Below are 19,767 nucleotides of genomic sequence, written 5' to 3'. Positions count from 1 at the left end.
CCCAAGTGGGAGATGGCTCCTGAGAAACCACTGCAGGCAGTCATTTCATAAAAGGCTCCAGGACAACAGAGATGATGCCCTGCTGAAAGTCAGCAAGCTTTTTAGGACCATCATCTAAGAAATTTCCCAACGGTTTTACCCTCTACTGCCCACGTGAACACTCCCACTGCAAGATCTCATGGACCTAATTTCCAAGTTCAGACAACTGTTCCAATGCAGACAACTGTTAAGTCGTGTTTCTTTTCCCACACAAGCTGTGTGCTGCGCAGGCCATTAGTAGCACAAGGGCTGGCTGTATTGTTACAACCTCCATCACTGGTATGTAGTTAGCGTGCAGGTACTCACATACTCCTCTCAGCAGAAGCTCAGGGGATATGAAATTACAAGAAGTTTACATCAAATTTAAAGCAGTGACCATCACGACCGTAACTTCTGAGCAAGCCAACAAAGAGGACCTTACCCCCATCCAAGCTGCGAGACATTGTGTAACGTTTACTAGAAGACCGCTCAAAGTAAGGTGCAGGCCGGTCTATGAGTGCACTGGCTCTTCGCGTCTGAGCCTGTGTCCTACCGCTGTAGCGAAACTTGGAGCCCAGCGTGAGGAACTTCTTTGGAGGTGCTTCAGGTAGAAGGAGCCTAAAACACACCGAGCGCACAGGGATTACTTCACATCCTCCAAAGATCAGCATACTACTTTTGCAGGAGGGAGAACACCATTGGGATCTGCATCTCACAGGTCTATGCCAAAAAAGGAATCAAATAATGCCTGATATATAATACTGTAAAATCTCTTAGCTAAAGAGCTAAGAATTTAGGGCAGGATTCATTAACAGAGGTGCAAAATTTTTCAGGTGAGAGCCTTCCCACCCTCTGTATTTTGGCTATTGAGTTTGCTGAAGAATCCATTCTCCTGCTATGGAGTTTATGCTTTAGAAATGGACTTTCTACTAAAAACCAGAAAACATCCAAAAATGTACAATTTCATTTTAGATCTTGTGATACTAAGTTGACATTTTATAAAAAACATACAGAGAGATTGAATCAATAATTTTAGAAAAGGAGAGAAATTCTTCACTTATCCAGATGACTTGAGAGGGAATTTTAAGTACTGAACACCTATTTTCAGGTTGAACACCTATTTTCAGGTCTTCTTAGGTGTCAAAAAGGTAGCTGTATATGCATTGTTGTGAAATCCCTCAGTAAAGCAAAAATCACATCAATGGGCTGGGGACTGTAGGTGACCAAAAATATACTACATGTTACTGTGTCTTCATCTGTAATTAAGTCAACTTTTTTTTTCTTATTTTCACTCTTATACATACTCCCTAGTAATTTTCCATATACATTACTCTACCTAGACAGAGAAATGTATGCAAAGAAGAGTCCTTAGGCTTTTTACTTATAGTGACTGATATTATCACGCATAGATAAAGCAAGAAGAACCATATGGTGATTTTAAATGTTTAGTATTCTTAAGGAGTGCTCAGAGCCACTTCTTGATCAAAAAGACAATTTGATTTGAAGGGTTTAGTCTCTGCCGACAGTTTTTCATCTTATACCACACCTTTAGGAAAAGACATCCACATACCTGAAAAACGTATGGTGCTCAACACACACTTTCCACAAGCGCTTTGCAGCACGATGATTTGGCAACTTAAACCCAATAGTACTTTCAAACTGCTCAAACTAGGTAGGAAAAGAAAGAGTACATATTTGACACAGCTCAACTATATCTAGGCAGTGTGCACAGGTATACAGGTTCATCTTAATTTCCTGTCTGTGCAATCTAATTGCAATGGTTAAGTATATGCTGAGGTATATAATCACATATATATGCATTCTACAGGCTACAGTTTCAGAAGGAAACTGGGAGTGGTAACCACAGGCGGCCTCTGGGGATTGTTTTATGGGGAAAAGCAAGATAATAAGCAAAATATTTTTGATTGTGACAGTGATGCTCTATAAACTCTATTACAAAATAATCAGTTAAGAATTAAGAAATTTCTTGGAGAAAAAACAAACAAAACGTAAATGTTTTAACCCTGTTGTTTTAACTTCACCAGTTTAAAGAACAGTAGGAAGCCTGATAACAGCCTGGAGGGGAGCAGTAGTCCCCTGGGACTGATTTGGTCTCACACAGCCTTGTATTAAGGAGAACTAGAGTTAGTAAATCCCAGTGTTTTTAGCTAATTTGGCTCCTGGGACAGATGAGAAGAAGATCAGGTAACTGAAAGAGTTAGCTGGGAATAGCGGGTGACCTCTCTCAGTTGTGCTGAAGGTTTAGATTACAGATGCAAAAGCTGTGACAGCTGCAACTGCTGTACAATGTTGATGACTACATGAAGATAGCTGAGTAGATGAAACAGTATTGCTGTGATCAGGGAAAGGTAGGTAGAAGGGCACTTGTAAGGAAGCCTGGATCTTTATGGGGAATTGACAAGAGAGAAACACGTCAGGAAATAGCAAAAAACTGTGAAGATGATAGAGACAACACATGGGATGGTGAATCATGTTATCATCAAATGTAATCTGAATGGACTGAACTGATCATTCTGCAGAATTAACTATGACCTGGTCACAGAAAGCTACATACCAACGCCAGCAAAGCTCAAAAGGAGAGCCTGAGCGCAGGATTTGGAGCACCAGTGGCTATTCTTTTTTCTTTTAAATTAAACTCAAGATGTGAAATTGATTGTTAAAACTGTGCCTGTTGTGATGCAGGACTGTAGATTTTGGATAACAACTGTACAACTGCTCAGCTCCTAGTAATGGGGGTAGCTCCCACAGATTTCCCAGATCACTTATGAAGGCAGTAGTTGGGTCAGGAGTCCCAGTGTAATACTGCATCAAGGGAGAAATGTGAGTCCTTGACCAAATGACTTCTGTCCTGCTGTATAGCTTCAACCTCTAAAATGGATATGTTTGGTTTTTTTTGGAAACTGACTGCTGTACCAGCAGCTGAAACTGAGACACTGTTTTTGCTTATGATGATCTTGAACTTTTTCTGTTTTCTTTTTTTCACTAGGATTTATCATCCCATTTCTTTGGTTGCACATGCTTAATAGGAGGTAAACCAACACATTACAGTCGGTGTATTTGTTATGCATCAGGCTGAGCCACGAGAGGGCACTCAGGGTACGAGATTTCACACCACATCCAGTATCAGAACGTGAGCTTCTATGAGCCTGGAAGGGCGAAAGCATGTAGCCAGCAGAATGCTGAATGATGGATGTTGGCCTCATTTCTATCAGTCTCCGGATTTTGACTTGGGCTCCAAATGTATAATCTGATATGGTTGTAAAATTTGGTATGTCCTATCTATGTCTTAGTAGGTAATATGAATAGACACTAATTCAATACACAAGATGATGGTGGATGATGAGCACCCCACAAATAAGCAAAACGTTACTTAAATTCCCAAAGTATTCGTAATATGGATGAACTTTTTTCTGCATGCAGATGGCTATATTTACTGTTTACATGAGTTCAGGGATGTAAACAGAAAAACACCAAAGATTTTACCTGTATTTTAAATAAAGTATTTACCTAATCTTTCCTAAGCAAATCAGCACAAATTAAAAAATATAAATGAAGAGGAATGTTAAAGACATGACAAATCAACAAATCAATGAGAACACAGGATTTTTGGAAAAGGTTTGTTCACTGATGTGTGTCAGGATGTCCTTACCTCCCCTGGTCGGATTTTGATGTAGAAGTTGTTCCTTTTGTATGAAATTTTCAGAACCTTTGGCCAGGCAAATCTATTTATTCTGAGTCGGTCTCGGTATATTAAGAGGCCACTCGCGCAAACTCCTAACATGATTTCCACTCCTTCAGAATCCTGGAAGAACAGACAATGCACTCTGTTGAATAACTCTCTCTTTAAATACCAATGCAGATATTTACATACTGTGTTTCTACTTCAGTTACCTGTTCTTAATGCATCAGCTACAAACACATTATTGCTGAGAGCTACGCTACTCATTGACTGCATTCAGGCAAGGAATAGTAAGGTTGGGCAGATGAGAGAACCTCACTGTTTCAGAAGATATCTTTTAGAAAGACTACAAAAGGAGGGAGTAACATTGTATGTGGCATTAAAATAATGATATTAACCATATTATACACTTTAATTACTTCTTACATGTCATTAGGATAAATGCAAGATTGAAAATAAGTAGGACAGCATAAACATTTACTAGTCCCGGCATCTCCCACTCTCCATGAGTAAATGCTGTGAATCAGACCCATTTCTCTTCTGTAGTTACCTCATCTTGGTTTTGGCTGATTTTCTTGCTTCTTTAATTCTGTTCTGCTAATGTTCAGTGTTTTCACTTACTCACTTCTCTGCTGTTGTATGTGAAATAACCAGCTGGCAGAAAGTTGGGCATTTAAGACCAGAAAGGTTATTTTAAATGTGGGTGTTTTATAACTCATTTTGACAGGGAAGCAAGATGTAGGTCACACATGTTAGCATCATAAAAGCTTTGGCCAAAATCTTACTAGAATATACTTAAATAGATGTGTATTTTAAGTTTCTTCTCTTTCCTTTAGAAGCTTTCAAGTAGTTTATGCCAATCTTCATAGAAGATTGCGGTGTTCACTATCACCGCTAGCCTGCATAATGCTATTTTTTATTTAGCTAAGCATTAACAGTGTTGGAGAAAAGAAATGTCTGTCTTAAAGAATGGATTCCTTTGGTAATTATTTGAAAATAACTTAAAGTTACAAGTTTAACAACAGCAGCTATGAAGATGTCACTCTGTGATAATCAAAAAATGAATTATTAATTTGCTGCTAGTTTTCTCACACAGTAGAAGTGTAATTATGTTTAAGATGAGCACAAAGGCATATGTGCTCAGATAAAAAGAAAGCAACAGCACAGCTTGGAAAAAAAAAAAAAAAAAGTTTCAAAATCAGATATACAACATGGAATTAAGTACCACAAGGTCACTCTAGTGTTAAAAAGCAAATCAGTAAAGGATGTTGTGTTCCAACAAAGATGGTGGTACCCCAGAAAGGTATCTTTTCAATACAGAACTTTGCAACAGATCTCAATGCAGACAAAGCTTCTTTAGTTTGTAGGTGTCAGAAGCTGCTTTTCAGTGGGATATTATTGGTGCAAATGAAAACGTGGGTAAGAGGGAAATTGGGCTTTTTTGGGGGGGAGCCATAGAACACAACACTCTTTGCTGTAACACCAGGAGACACTGAGCTCCACATACCTGCATCTCCACATATGAATGGAAGGTTTTGTCAGAGTGCTGACTGCCCAGAGGACAAATCTTTCTATCTGAACACAATTTTAATTGTAGCCCTGTGCTAGCTAATTGAGAGCTAGCTTTAACAGCAGTTGGCAAGCCCAGCATCTGTTGAATACCTCAGGTACCTGCACAGCCTTAATGAATTGACACTGACACTGAGACATCTGCCACCGCATGACTTCAAAAAGGCACCCACAGAGACACTTGTCCAGCAGCCTGATACCATCCCATCACATCAGCAGGCCTAATTAAAACTAAATGCTACTTCTCATGCCAATTCTAATTTTCCCTTTTTTAGCTCAATTTCTGACATTGCTATTGGGTTTCTTAATCCACAGACATACACAGTTCAGTTAGCAATGCAGTTTTTAATATTAAGAAAATTACTTTAGAGAGACATTGGCTTGCCTACCAACTTACTTTTCTCCGTGGCTTTCAAGATGAAGAACAGAAAAGTAAAAGTGGATACTGGTATTTGTAAGGAGGAGAAAAGAAAGGTTATCTCAGGACATCCTAACTTAAAATTTCACAGCCTTTATCCAGTATTTAAAAAGAAAAATATTCAGGCCTTAATGCCATGCTATGTCAAATTTTAGTAATGAAGCTCGTAACATATTGAGAACAGGAACTCACTTTGTGCCGTTCTTCAGATTTCTTTGTGTTGGACAAAGGATGTTGAAAAAAAAAACCTACTGAGTGACTTTCACCAATACATTTCTATCTCTGCTCCAAAAGTGCCTCAAGATTCTGTGCCTATCTGCAAGACACAGGAAGAGCAGCGGCATGCCTCCTGGTCAAGTGCTGCCCACTGAGCCATACCCAGATTTTTCATTTTCAGTAGAGGTAATTAACAGAACACAAAAGACTGCCTTGAATTCTGTAACACACATGCACAATTCCTATGAAACGCCTCAGGGAAAAGGCTGCAGGCCCTTTCAAGATCTGAACTGCAAATTTATCTCAGTTCTTGAAAGGATCTGCTGCAGCATAAAAACAGGCTCACAGCAATTTGACCTTTACAGAAAACGCAGCACTCTGCACAGCTCAGGAGTCTTTGTTTGGTACTCATTTGCCAAGGGTGCTTGCTAACCTCAGAGATGTTAACATCCATTAACCTTACTTTGATAAGTGAAGAAAAGTTGAAGAGCGGAGAGTGAAGTAATTACTTATTTGGGCAAAAAATAAAGAAAAGCCACAAATACAAAGCTGGCAGGTGGCTCTCCCAAGCCACAAGAGAAATGACCATTTTTGGTTAACTTAACCTGCTGATCATTACGGAAATCACCTCACTGTGGAACAATGTTTCCAGCAGAATTACTACCCTTCCAGTCAACTGGAATGACCACACGTCAGAAGAGAGATCAGCTGCTGTTTCCCTGTGACTATCAATCTGATTAGGTCTTCAGCACAGCTGAACAACTGTTTCAGATTTCTGTGCATGTTGGAAATGATCTGTTTATTTAGCTAAAATGCCATACTTGGCCTTATTAAATTGCAAAATGTAGCTGAAGGAAATGACAACTGATCACTCTCCAGATAGCTTCTAATATCCTTTCTCATTACTGTGTCCATTTGGCTTTTTTTTTTTTTTTTTTTTTCCCCAAAGGGTTTGACTGTTTATTCAGCACAGTGTGTTGACGAAAAACACCATACAGTCTATAGGCTGAAACATCCATTATCCCAGGAGTCACCTTTCCTCATGTTGAGTAGTGATTTATCCCCCAATCTGCCTGTCTCAGAACAACAAGAAAGAATAAATCAAAGTCCATGCAAATTCAGGTACGTGAGAAAGATGACCATTGTGGGTTCCCAGCAGTAAGAAATGTAGTCCATACCTTGGCATGATGGAGATCTACTCCATACATTGATAACTTTTTGGCATTCTCCAGAAAATGCATCTCAGCCTCAGCAGGTGTCATTCCCCTGAAGAAAACAAACAACAATTTGAGCATCGATATTAAGAAAACAGAATATGAATTGAAACGCAACACCTACAGCCTCCATCCACCTACCTGTGGCTCTTGTGCAGCTCGATCACTTTATCTTCCAGTTCTTTAGTGTGATTTGGTGCAAAGCGAAACTCACTGACATAGTCACTGCCGTATTCATCGGGGTCATAGTCACCAAGCTCGGACTGCACAGTGTAGGAGCCCAGCAGGGCGAGGGTGACAAAGGAGCAGGGCAGCCGGCCGGACACAATGTCATCCCTCAGCTGCAAGCAGAGGTAGTACCTGCAAGGAAGCACCGCCATTGCTCACACACAGCTCTTCCAATCCCACCAGCAAAGGAGCCACATCTGAGAGGCAGAAAATGTCCAAGCCCAAAGCTTTTTGAAGCATTAGCAAGAATTAAGAATTAAAAATACCCTTTGCCTAACTTGTGGGTAGCAAAGCTTAATTAATCATTATAAAGTTGCATGGAGATATCTTGATAAAATGTGTTGTCATTTTGTTTGGTGATCCAGGAGAATTATCCACAGGTTTACATAACATATCATTAAGATACATCTAAATGATAACTCTTTTCTTTAAAGAGAAACATAAAATAACATTCCATAATAGGCTGCTTAAATCCAAGCCATTATAAAAAAAGATGTTTTTTTTCTCAAAAATACATCTAAACAGCGAATAATGCTAAAAACATGGAGGTAAGCACTGATTAGAAGAAATGAGGAAAAAGTGAAGAGTGTTGGGTTTGTGATTAAGATATGGAGTTCAGTTGGGAGGTTGAAGGGTGAGAAAGAAATCCTGACCACTTCAAGAGCTTTGTTGCCAGCCTGATGCCAACTGGTCCTTGCTTGGCGGTTAGGTATGACTTTTGGTGTCTCAGCCATCATGGCTTACCCCAGCATGGAGCTGATACAGAGAAACTGGGTTTTTCACCAAATGGGAGGAATAAGGAAATGTTCCAAAGATCTTTATCAAAGATATAGTCTCCTGTACCTTGAACCTAATTACACAAGGGATAAAAGCAATCCTTCCCATCATCAGAGCTCATTATTGCCACATTCATCATACCATGCACACCAACCACCCATCTAGCCAAACAGTACACAAAATTCACAGTCATTCTTCTTCTCCTCTTTTCTTTCATGGTTATGATTTTGCTAACAATAAAATCTTGTTACCATTGGCAAAACAAAACTTTGGGCATCTCTGTGGAAATCAAAGTAAATTCACAAGGACAGTGACATTGATAAAGCTTGATTTGGGGGTTAAACTAAATAAATAAATGAAAAATGTCGTCTGAGCTCAGGGGACCAAACACTGTTTACAGTGTCTTTTCTGCCAAAGCATCACATATTTCCATAAGCTCACAATAGAAAGCAAGTCAGTGGGTATACAAAACATCCCCTTTCTTGGATAATTAGAAAATAACCGCTCTCAAGAACAGATTTGAAGTCCCTTCTAGAAATGTATTTAACGTTTTAAACACCTGGTAATATCTTCGGATAGCTGGGCAGGGTCTGGAGGGTAGAATTTCACATTAAATGCAAACTGCCAAGCACCACCTGGAAAAGAACACAGGTTTACTGAAAGCGCAGTGGGAGTGCAAATGGAGATGTTCATACTATTTGATTACCAGCAAATTTAAAAATAATCCAGTCAAGGAATTAATAAGAATAGGATATATTATCTTCTTTCTCGTGTATCATTCTAGAGATAGTAATTTTCCCTTTCACAATTACAGTATTAGATCAGATCTTACAGCTCTTTTCTTATTTAGACAGATTTTCACTGAGGCGAGGACCCAAAGGGAGTAGCAATTCACTGCTAATACTTACAAAAATTCAGTCTGAAAAAAAACATTTACTGGAATTAACCATCTGAAAACACAGCTTATACAAGCTCTAGAAGCAATAATTCCAAACACACAGGCCCTGGAAACATGGCAAAGCAGGTTTCAAATGAGCAGCAGAGTGGCAGCCACTGTTGGGTGATAAAATGCTGCAAGAACAAATGCAGAGACTGTGGCTGGAGCACAGAATGAGGGAATTCCTACTTAGTAATTTCTGTCTATTTAGGTGACCTGTGGGATACTGGCTTGCATCACTGCAACTGTTTAGCAAAAAGTGTTCTGGAGAATGAGTTGTAGATGTTATTCATAAAGAATACAAAGATTGGGGAAAAGAAAAAAAGTGTTGAATTCTGCAATATAAATGTGAACACTGATTTTTAATAAGAGAGAGGTTATACTAATGTTTGCCTCTAAAGCAAACTAAAAGCAGCAACTAAGCCCCAAACCAAAAAGTGCTAAGAAGCACCATGGTGGTATCTCTTTAATGGGACTTTTCACTGAGGCCATCATTATGGAACATACACCTTATACGTACTTCCACCATAAGTTACAGTATTTCTGCACCCAAGAAACCAAAGATGAAGTAATGATACTTAAGTTTTCTGAAATATTCTCAATATTTCAGAAATTATTGCAGAAAATAATCTAATTACAGATTAACTAGAAATAAGTAAATCTATCTCTCTGAAAGTCCTGTATTGGCTGTGTAATACGAAAATGGTTGTGCATGCTGTGAAAAACACGACTCCTGATGAACTCTTGATCTTCATTCCAGAGGCACCTTCAGTCTAGGCACCTGTTAATGAACATGGGTTTTCAAAGTGCATCTGGTATAGAAAACTTATAGGCTGGACATAGTGAATGAATTTCCCTCACTGGAAATACTGTGATGTCTTCCTGATTGAGAGTTTGGAGGTGTTTACTTAGAGACCTGAAGGAAATCTCACTCCATGCAAAACATGACTTGTTAAGATAACTGATTGAGAAGCCTTCTCCCCTTACTCAGAGGGCCTTAAACAACACGCAGTACGTTAAAACCAACAGGGCACAACCAGAGGCCATAGATACAGTGACAACCTTGTTTCTCTCAGTCACTGGAAAGAAACTGCCACTGTTTACAGTATAATCACAAATATCTGAGTGATATACAGCATACATGTATTTTTGTGCCATTTATGATAAGTGTTGTGCATAAGAATCCCACTTTTCCATGTCTTTCCTGCTCCCAACTTCTATGGTGAATTCTCAAAGCGAGTAAATTATCACTGTCATCTCCTGCAAATACAACTGTCCCCATTCCATGTCCAGCTCTACATTTTTCTGCCCTGGTTAATCTCTTGCTGTCACAACCTTTCACTGTCCAACTCACAGCTTGGGCACATATTTAATGTGTTTCACATCAGCAGTTTGAAGCTGAGCTGCTTTCCTTGCACTATCAACATAACTTGACTCAACAAAGTCTCCAGCACCTTCCTCTCAGACTTAAAAAAACCATATAATGGAGCATAGATTTTCATGGCTCTTCTTTGCTTATTATTTACTTATAATGAAAATAACATGAGTGAAAGGTGCAGTTGCTCACAGCAGCAGAGGATTCAATCCTTTGAATCCCAGAGAGGGGACTGACTCATTTGCCAGGACTGATCCACGAAATGTGAACCACCAAGTGCAGGTATTTACAAAATGGGCAAAGCCAAAAAGTACTCAGGTTTTCCTATGAAAAAAAAAAAAAAAAAAAAGTAACACACACAAGCATTTAATCAATTTGAAAAAGCGAGGGTGAAAAAAGGGCAGGTGAAGTTTCGAGCCTGGCAGCCCTAACACAGTTTTCCTTCCAGGATCAGTTGTGAAAGGCCAAGGGGAAATGCTTTCAGACTAAAAGAGGGGAGATTCAGACTGGACATAAGGAAGAAGTTTTTTACAGTAAGGGTAGTAAGGCACTGGAACAGGTTGCCCAGAAAGGTGGTAGATGTTTCATCCTTAAAGACACTCATTGTCAGGCTGAATGAGGCTCTGTGCAACCTGATCTAGCTGTAGATGTTTTCCTGCTTAATGCAGGAGAGCTGAAACAGATGGCCTTAGAGGGTCCTTTCCAACTCAAAAATTCTATGAATCCATGATTCTGCCTGTAGGTTGGAATTAAGGGTCTGTGGCCCACCTGCCCCACAGTCCTTGTGAGCAGAGGGTCGAGGTGAGAAGCTTACTCCCCACAGGAAGGTGCAGTGGGGTAGGCCTCTGAACCTCACAGTGACAGGACACTTCTCCTATGGATGGCTCTTGGAGGGGATGTGATCACAATGGAATGTCTGATACTACAGCTCTGTGGCCCACATGCCACCAGGATTTTCCAGCTAGGGCCACCAAGCCATGGGACACATCAGGGACACCAGCGTGACCCTTGGCATGATGGAGGGTAACAAGGAAACAGGCACTCCAGCCCACAGGTCTCTATGAGGTGGCTTTCCATACGCACGGAGGCCACACTGGCTGTAAAACTAAGGCTGTCCAGTGCTAGCAGTGGAAGGCAGATAAAAACAGTTTGGAGACAAAAAGGCTTATATTCTCAAATTTTGGGGTCTGGGTACACCAGAAGGAAAAGTTGTCCCGAACCACCGAAAGAAAAACACAAATGATAACAAACTTACTTCGGATCTGCTTTTTGATTTCCTTGGCAGGGTCCAACCAATTCTGAAAAGAAAATGTTTCCTTTCTTCAGTTTGAGTTAGAAAACACAATCAACATCATTTTAAAAACAGTGCCATGAGACAAAGCTAGAAAACCTGCATGCCCGCCCTTTTCTCTCTGGAGCAACAGTGGGCAGGGGTAATGGTAACTTACAGAATTAGGACTGCTACTGATCTCCATAGAAGACATGCGAGCGTGCCATAGGACACTGTCCCGTTTGTAACTCCCTGTAAACATAAGGGCATCTCTAGGGGCAGAGTTACTGCCAGGGCTGTTCTCATGCATGTTAAACCAAGGCTGGTGGCTTTGCAAGGAGATCACACAAAACCCTATTGAAGAGCTGAGGGATTATCGCTGTGATTTACTACTATTCCCTGGCTCCAAGGAGCACTGATGGCTGAAACCAAATTCCTCCAGAGGCAAGCAGGAATTTGAGGTCTCTTATTGCTGCCACCAAGGCGAGAACTGGTAGCTCATAAAGTTCTCTGCCCTGCCTCTGTGATACGGGGAGCTGAGTACCCCATAGCTCTGTTTTATCGTCTAATGGGATCAAATTAATATTTAATATGCCTTGCACAGCCCAGAACAAAAAGTTCACCTCCCCGAGGAAAGTTCCACTTTGTCCAAAGAAAGAAAAACAAATGTATCATAGAAAAAATATGACAGAAATATCAAACAGGCAGAACACAACAACCCCTACACCCAAGAAAAACAACCACTTTGCAGCTGTCCAAATGCAGTTAGTGGTGCAAAACATGAGCCTGAGGAGCTCCAGCTATTTCTAAGCTTTCCGTAAAAGCACACCATGCACCAATAAATTAAATATGCATCAAGATTTCTATTTTCAAATGTGACATGTGATGTGAGCACATATTTTCTGGCTGGAAGGTGTCTGGCAGAGGATGGAGGTGAGATGCTAAGTACTTCGATACAAGAAATGTGCACATTATTGATCTATAAACACGGGGTCACACCATTTTCAGCTGTTCAGCTCTCTGAAGTAACTGGTGATCTACAGACATTTATCACTTTTGAGCCACCTGTTTAAAATGAATGCTTGTTTTTTCTTTCCAGTATAGGAAAGCATTCCTCTCTGGAAATGTACTTAGACATTTGTTTAACTTTTATTACAGTGGAAAACTAAGCGTATGGTTAAGTATTATCTTAGACTAGCATGGACCACTTAAGTGTCTGCTTGAGTGACTTTCTGAAACAGAAACAGAATCCTCATATTTAGAAATCAGTAAGAAAGGGGAAGAAAAAGAACTCACACATTTCTTACACATCCTATATAGCTGAAACAAAGGGAAGCCTAGAAAACAAAGCTGTTGCTGTTGATCTCACCTGACATAAAGACCTAAAGAAGCAGTAATAACTCCAGCCTTATCAGGGAAGACCTTTGAAACCATACAAAGCACAAAATAACTTCACCTGGTGATCTCTGCTGGGCACATCATGCTTAGAAGTTTTGTTACTGGATTCTTTAAAAATATTTATCGTAAAAGGTCAAAAAATAAAAAAGGCACCATGCACCACTTAAAGTATATTTTTGCTATTCTCCCTTTCATCACAATATTGTCCACAATAGTTCATATTTTACCCCAGCTTTAGATCATCCTGCACTCTGTTAATACTGTTAACACACAGCTCATTTAATGATAAACATGAGCTATAGAAATGCAAAATGTGATTCATTACCGCTGTCAATTGCTTATGCATTTAGGCAAATGGAACAATGCTATATTAAAGTAGGTCATGATTGGAAATCAAGATTTCTTGGAAGTGAAGCAACTCCTGCCTATCTGTACCACAAGCTAATTTTATTAAATAAATCACATTTTAGTATTATATGCTTAGCAGCATACAGGAACATAGAACTGACTTTCATTGATGGCAGTAATGTAACAAATCAAACTAGAAGGAGAACGAGGTAAACGATTGAATTCTTTCATGCTTACATAGACAGAAGCCAAGGAAGCCCAGGGGATGCTCTAGGATTTATAAACATAATAACTTAAGTTACACATATGCAACTAGATAAGAAGACAAAACAGCTTCTGTACTGTTTCCAACTGTATGGGGGTGCTTTAATGTCCATATGTCAAAGGCAAATCACCATTCTGAAGGATACCTTTTGGTTTTCTGTGTCTCTGTACGTTAGCCCAAAATAGTCCTTTTCCAGTAAATTGAGATGTTCACACACTTTGTCAAATAGAACTTGGCCTCTGGAACGTTTCTGTGCGAAACAAAGAGAAAAGAAAATTCATGTTTGAAAAATAAACATCACCATTAAAATAGCATCTTTGCTGCTTAATCTTCAAAACTGACCCAGAAATGATTTACTTCAACTGATCCATTTTTTCAGATCTATTGATCTGGAGCTTCATAAGAATCAATGGAACAGGGCAAATTCAGTTTTCATAAGAACTCAGGTCTTGCTGTAGAGTTTAAAATGAGTCAGTACATGCCATACTACAAGTATCAATTAAGAGATCTATTCTGTCTTTCACAAATAGCAACCTCAGATTCATTTTGAGGATTTATCTCAGTAAACCAGAGTGTGTACTATATTTGCAACAGTGGTAACAAACAATGGTACAAACTATTCCCTGCAACGGATTATCAGAGCTGTGATTTGGGCAATCCTTTGGAGGAAAAGCCAAATGTGTAGGCATTTCTTGCTTTGGTAATACTGTGGATTAATTCCAAGATCCTTTTCTGCCTAATATACAGGGAAATACAAACACACCATCTACTGAAATCAGTGAGAGTGCCTAGAATCTCACATGGAATGAAACTGGGTAAAAAAGTACTTTCCCAGTGTTCCACTGACCTTCTTTATCGCTAGAATGTTATATGAGAAGATAACTCACTGTCTACAGCAAGAGTTTTTAGCAGAGGCATCATAGCCTTTTTTATTGGACAGTAAAAATTCAGGTCATCCCTATTCTCAGTGTAATATATGATACGGAGAGAGAATTTTCCGAAAGAAACCCCAACAACCTCACAACCACTGACAGAAATGTCCTATTCATAAGTACCTGTGCCAACTTTAATATGCATTAGTTATAACAAGGAATTCAACATTATTTGGGCCATCAGACATTGTCTGCTTCCCTACGTGTGCCTCAGCTAAAGGAAAAAATCTCCCCACTTCATTTCAAGCATGCACACACACATACATAAATATTTTAGTTGATGTCAGCCCGGCAGTTTCTTTATCTGTAACACACACATGACTTGAAGCAGAATGGAAATACATTAATTACTTCAAAAGGCAGCAGAAAGCTGAAACAAAAGAAGACAGAATGCTTCTTCCAAATTTATCTTCATTAAATTAATGAGGGCAAATCCAGAGCGTTGCAGACATTGTCTTCTGTCTGCATTACGTAGTGGTCATTTGTGATCAAGTGACGCCAAATATATTCATTACAGCCTGTCATTCCTCAAAGGTCACCCACTTGGAGCTATGTCCCCTTATCACCCCACCACGATGGCAGTGTCACCAGAGCCCCTAAGTGGGCACAAGCATTTTCAGTACTGCACCAGCTCTCTGAGCTAGACAAATGGAGCAGAGGAAAATACAGCTCTGTCAGTACAGCTGTACCTACAACATGCTGCCTGTCCAGCAGGGTTGGCTGGGGCGTGTGAATATTTCACAATCCAAACTGACGGGGCTATGCCAACAAAACTGGCCTCCAACTATTTTAGAAGTGATAACAAGCCAACAGAAAATTTAATAAATAAGAAGAGGTTTGCTAACACTCAGTGAAAACATTAGGAACAATGCTGAAGTAAGTTGCAGAGCATAACCTAATTTTTGTTAAAATCAGTATTTCTGTTAAGGCTCCAGTGGTACATTAGATAGGGTTCAGGGAAACATACTCTACACTTTTATTGATAGGGAGACTGTAGGAGTGGCTGCTACAGTCTAACATGCATTCTTCAGATGACAGAAAAACTAGCCACAGAAGCATGCCATAAGAGTATTGCTCTAACTGAATTTACTGAGTCTTCTAGCATCATTTGATCAAGCAGCTGTAGACTTACTTACGCCCAGTCACATGCATCCAGCCCTGTATCAGGAAGTAAAAATGCACCTTCATAATTTCAAACAAATGTTAATTCTTTACACCCCAGACTTGGAAGTAACTAACAAAGTTTGATGGTTTTGTATTGCTGCTTCATGGAGACAGTTCCACTACTGGTGTGCACAGAGGAACAAAGCCAGAGCCCTCAAGCCAAATGGTCACATCTCTGCTGCCATATCTTGCCAAGCATTTCTACTTGGTGACAGACTAAGTCATTACACCAAATGGAGATAAATAAGCAGCTTACTGTACATACCACTGCTTGCATCACTGCACCACCTACATATGATTCATGACACATTCATGACACATTCATGACATGATGTCCTAATTTAGGAGTCTCACAAGGTCAACAAGAGAGCTGTTTTACATGGCTGATCTGTGCAGCTACACAGATGTCAGCTTTGAGAAATAGGAGCTAGCGACTGCAAGGTACAATGTTTTAACAGGGAGCTGCACAAAACAGTTGTATGCGGCTGTGTTATCATAAAAATGCTCAGGATTTCTACACATTGTGGGCAAGTGGGACTAAATATGAGAAGCCTGAAATAACTTGCCTGGCTCATTTATTTATTTATTTATTTCCTGTGACAAAATCTGTCCTCCTCCTTCCCTAGGATGATATCCAAGTTACACTGAGGCACTTTTCACAAAAATCCTACTGCATCTGAATACAGGAAAATGTTGGTGCTGCAAGAGGGCTTCAGAAACACCATGTGTACCTGGCAGCCTTCCCTGGGCAGGATGTTCTCTTCCCTGGGTGATGGCTGAGAGTTAACATTACAAAGGCTACTTTCCTTACTGTTCACAGAGAAGCCCATCAGCATTAAGACAGACGAGCTGCTGCCCAAGTGCCTCTTCCCAGGTCAGAGCCATCAATGGAGCAGGATTTATGGGGCTCCTATCACTTAGGGATGCACACTGCCTGAAAATGGAGCCACCACTGCTGCCCTTGTAAAGCAAAAAAACACAGTGAGAGGCAGCATCTGTGTAAATCCAGAGGAAATTAAGAAGTTTAGCTGGGAATACATAATTAAAGGAAATGAGCAGACCTCCCACACTCCTGTTAATTACTTTTATTTTACCAAGTACTCAAATTAGCATAGCAGATAAGGTGTGGGCATCATTGCTTCAGCAGGGAGAGAATGGGAGGAGGAGTAGAGAAACGTCAAGTTACCCACCCTAAACCTTTGCATTCCACTATTTTGGCATGACAAGACCAAGGCAAAGAAAGTCTCCTGGTTACTGTGAATTGCAGCTTAATATAAAAAATGTCAAGCAATTCTCAGCAGGCCAAAAGAATGTTCCTTGTGCTTTTGTAATGTTTTTAGTGGATAAATAAATAAATCACAGTAAAAAAGCAATCAAAATCCATGCTATATAATATTGGCCACACAAACGAATAGTTCTTGTGAGAGGTCAGTATGGAAAGAGTGTCCCCCAGAAATATTCTGTTACATTTCACACATGAATGGGATGAAAGGAAATGTAGAGATGAGAAAAATCAGACACTTTGTTCATGCTTTGGGAAAGCAAAATCATGCAAAACATACATTGAACAGCATAAATGAGTCAGAGTGCAAAAATTAAACTTTTCACAGGCTCTCTCCTGCAACTGTATAAAGCCCACAGCAATCATCCAAAACCAAAATTAGAAAAAACAGCCTTCTAGTCAAGCTTCCAGTGAGAAGAGCCAACAGCAGTAAACTTGGCAGGTCTTCACCCACCAGCAATTCCCACACCCAAGGCAGAGGAGAAACAGCATCTTTCCTCGCCAGTTTCTCCTCTGCTTTTGGACCCAAGCCTCTTCCTCCTCAAAAGGCAGAAGTTCACAAAAGACTCTCCAAGTACCTACTGGCTTCCCCAGAAACAGCCTATCCTCAATTTTCTACACAGCAGCTATTCGTGCTGCTGCTGCTCCACTCTCCATTACCACCCACCCGGCTCTGCAGTTCTCTGGGCTACCGAGCACCACTGACCCTATCTAAGACACTCCTTTCCTCTACTCCTGTTCTCACTGGCTGGCTACTACCACTTTAAGCCCCTGTCCCCCATGTCCTCATCCCCACACAATGCACTCATCCATTCAGGGGATGTTCTCCCTTTCTGAATCTTTGAGATGATAGCCTTTATCTGAAGCAATGGAAAAGAGGGAAAAAAAATGATTAGTGCCATTTTCAGGTTGGATTATCAGGAAAAGAATCTTCATTAGAGGGTGCTCAGGCCCCGGAAGAAGTTCCCCAGGAGTGTGGTCATGGCCCCAAGCTGCCAGGGTTCAAGGAGTATATGGACAATGCACTCAAGACATATGGCCTGAAAACTGAGTGGGCCTGTGTGGAGCCGGCAGTTGGATTCAATGATCCTAACAGGTCCCTCTGAACTTGGGAGATTCTATGATTCTATTCAAATTAAGTATTTCAGCAAAAACTGCAGTGATTTGGCATATGGAACAAGGGTGTTCGTCCACTGCACTCATCCACAAGTTCAGGGAACTTCTTCAAGCCAACACCCCTCCATCCTACCCCTGTTCCATATGAGATGATCAGACCAAGGTAACACATTGTGCATCATTTTGAATGGGGAGCTAAAAAAACTCAGTTTTTCATTTTAGCTCGATGAGGATAACAAGATTATTAGAAAGTTGATTATTCTCTCTGGTGAACATTTGGATGTCTGGTATTTAATGCAGAAAAATAATGAGAAACTCTTCCTTTATTATGATTAAACCCATAAGCTGTAACATATTTAAGATGAATGAACATTATTAAAATGAAAAAAAAATGTTACTGTTATTCATACTTTGTCGCTTCAGACAAAAAATATGTATTGTATACTAATATAATCAGTGGATCCAGGAAGACTGAGATGTGAAGGGATATATAGAGGCAATCCAGTCCAACCCCTCTGCTTAAGCAGGACCAGTTGCTCAGTATCATGTCCAGAGAGGGTCTGACTATGTTCAAGGATGGAGACTCCAAAGTCTAGGCAACCTATGTCACTGTCTGACCACCTTCATAGTAGAAGTTATTTCCTGTATTTCAGTTCTTGCTCATTGTCTCTTTTCACTTGGTACTGCTGAGAACACTGTCTTTTTTACTTATCCATTCAGGTATTTATAGACATTTACAGGATTCTCCCTGAGCCTTCACTTCTCCAGGCTGAACAATCCCAGCACTCCCAGCCTCTCCTCACATGAGAGATGCTCCAGGAACTTCATCTCCTCTGTGGCCCTTCCTTGGACTCTCTCCAGTACACTCCAGAACTAGAACCCACCCTCCAGGTGAGGTCTTACCAGTACTGAGCAGAGAGGAAGGATCATTTCCTTTCACCTGCTATTAGCTCCCTGCTTGATGTGGCCCAGTATTGCACTGGCCATCTTTGCTGCCAAGGCACGCTGTTCACTTTTGTTTATCTTATTTTCATCAGGACCTGTAGGCAATGCCTCAATTGTAGCAATTAGGCTAAGAAAACCACATGTTACTATAATGTAATAAGCAGCTAGGAAAACTGCATTGGAAATGAGCAGCTAACACCATAATACAAGGATGCAACACAAATATTCTTGTCATGCAGACTCTAGTGAGAACATACAAACCCTCTTTGCGACTCACTGTGACATAAGAAGAAAAGCCTCAGGAGAGATCTCATTGCTCTCTACAAATCCCTGAAAGTAGGTTGTGGTGAGGGGGGGGCCTCTTCTCCCAGGTAACAGTGAGAGGACAAGAGGTAATGGCCTCACATTGCACCAGAAGTTCAGGCTGGATGTTTAAAATCTATTCACAGAAAGGGTGCTGAAGGACTGGTGTAGGCTGTCCAGTGAGGTGGTGGAGTCACCATCCTTGGAGGTGTTCAAGAATCATGCAGCTGTGGTACTGAGGGACATCTTTCAGTGGTATGGTGATGATGGGTTGACAGCTGGCCTTGATGAC

The 19,767-nt window shown here is 40.4% G+C and overlaps 1 protein-coding gene across 29 annotated transcripts in view; it reads right to left on the bottom strand.

The window, feature by feature from the left end:
* Window positions 1-19,767, bottom strand: part of EPB41L3 (erythrocyte membrane protein band 4.1 like 3) — a 132,034-nt gene that overhangs the window by 27,459 nt on the left and 84,808 nt on the right. For all 29 annotated transcript variants that reach the window (XM_015855304.2, XM_015855302.2, XM_015855301.2 and 26 more), the window contains 8 exons: window positions 13,879-13,983; window positions 11,708-11,750; window positions 8,700-8,775; window positions 7,277-7,495; window positions 7,100-7,187; window positions 3,689-3,841; window positions 1,589-1,686; window positions 461-636 (listed from right to left, as the gene is read on the bottom strand). In XM_015855304.2, coding sequence (XP_015710790.1) covers window positions 461-636; window positions 1,589-1,686; window positions 3,689-3,841; window positions 7,100-7,187; window positions 7,277-7,495; window positions 8,700-8,775; window positions 11,708-11,750; window positions 13,879-13,983 — 958 coding nt within the window. The remainder of the gene's footprint in view (window positions 1-460; window positions 637-1,588; window positions 1,687-3,688; window positions 3,842-7,099; window positions 7,188-7,276; window positions 7,496-8,699; window positions 8,776-11,707; window positions 11,751-13,878; window positions 13,984-19,767) is intronic.

The sequence above is a fragment of the Coturnix japonica genome, chromosome 2, assembly GCF_001577835.2.
Source record: "Coturnix japonica isolate 7356 chromosome 2, Coturnix japonica 2.1, whole genome shotgun sequence".
Taxonomy (NCBI): Eukaryota; Metazoa; Chordata; class Aves; order Galliformes; family Phasianidae; genus Coturnix; species Coturnix japonica.
The sequence above is the reverse complement of the archived record's forward strand: the minus strand, read 5'-3'. Positions and strand labels throughout refer to the sequence as shown.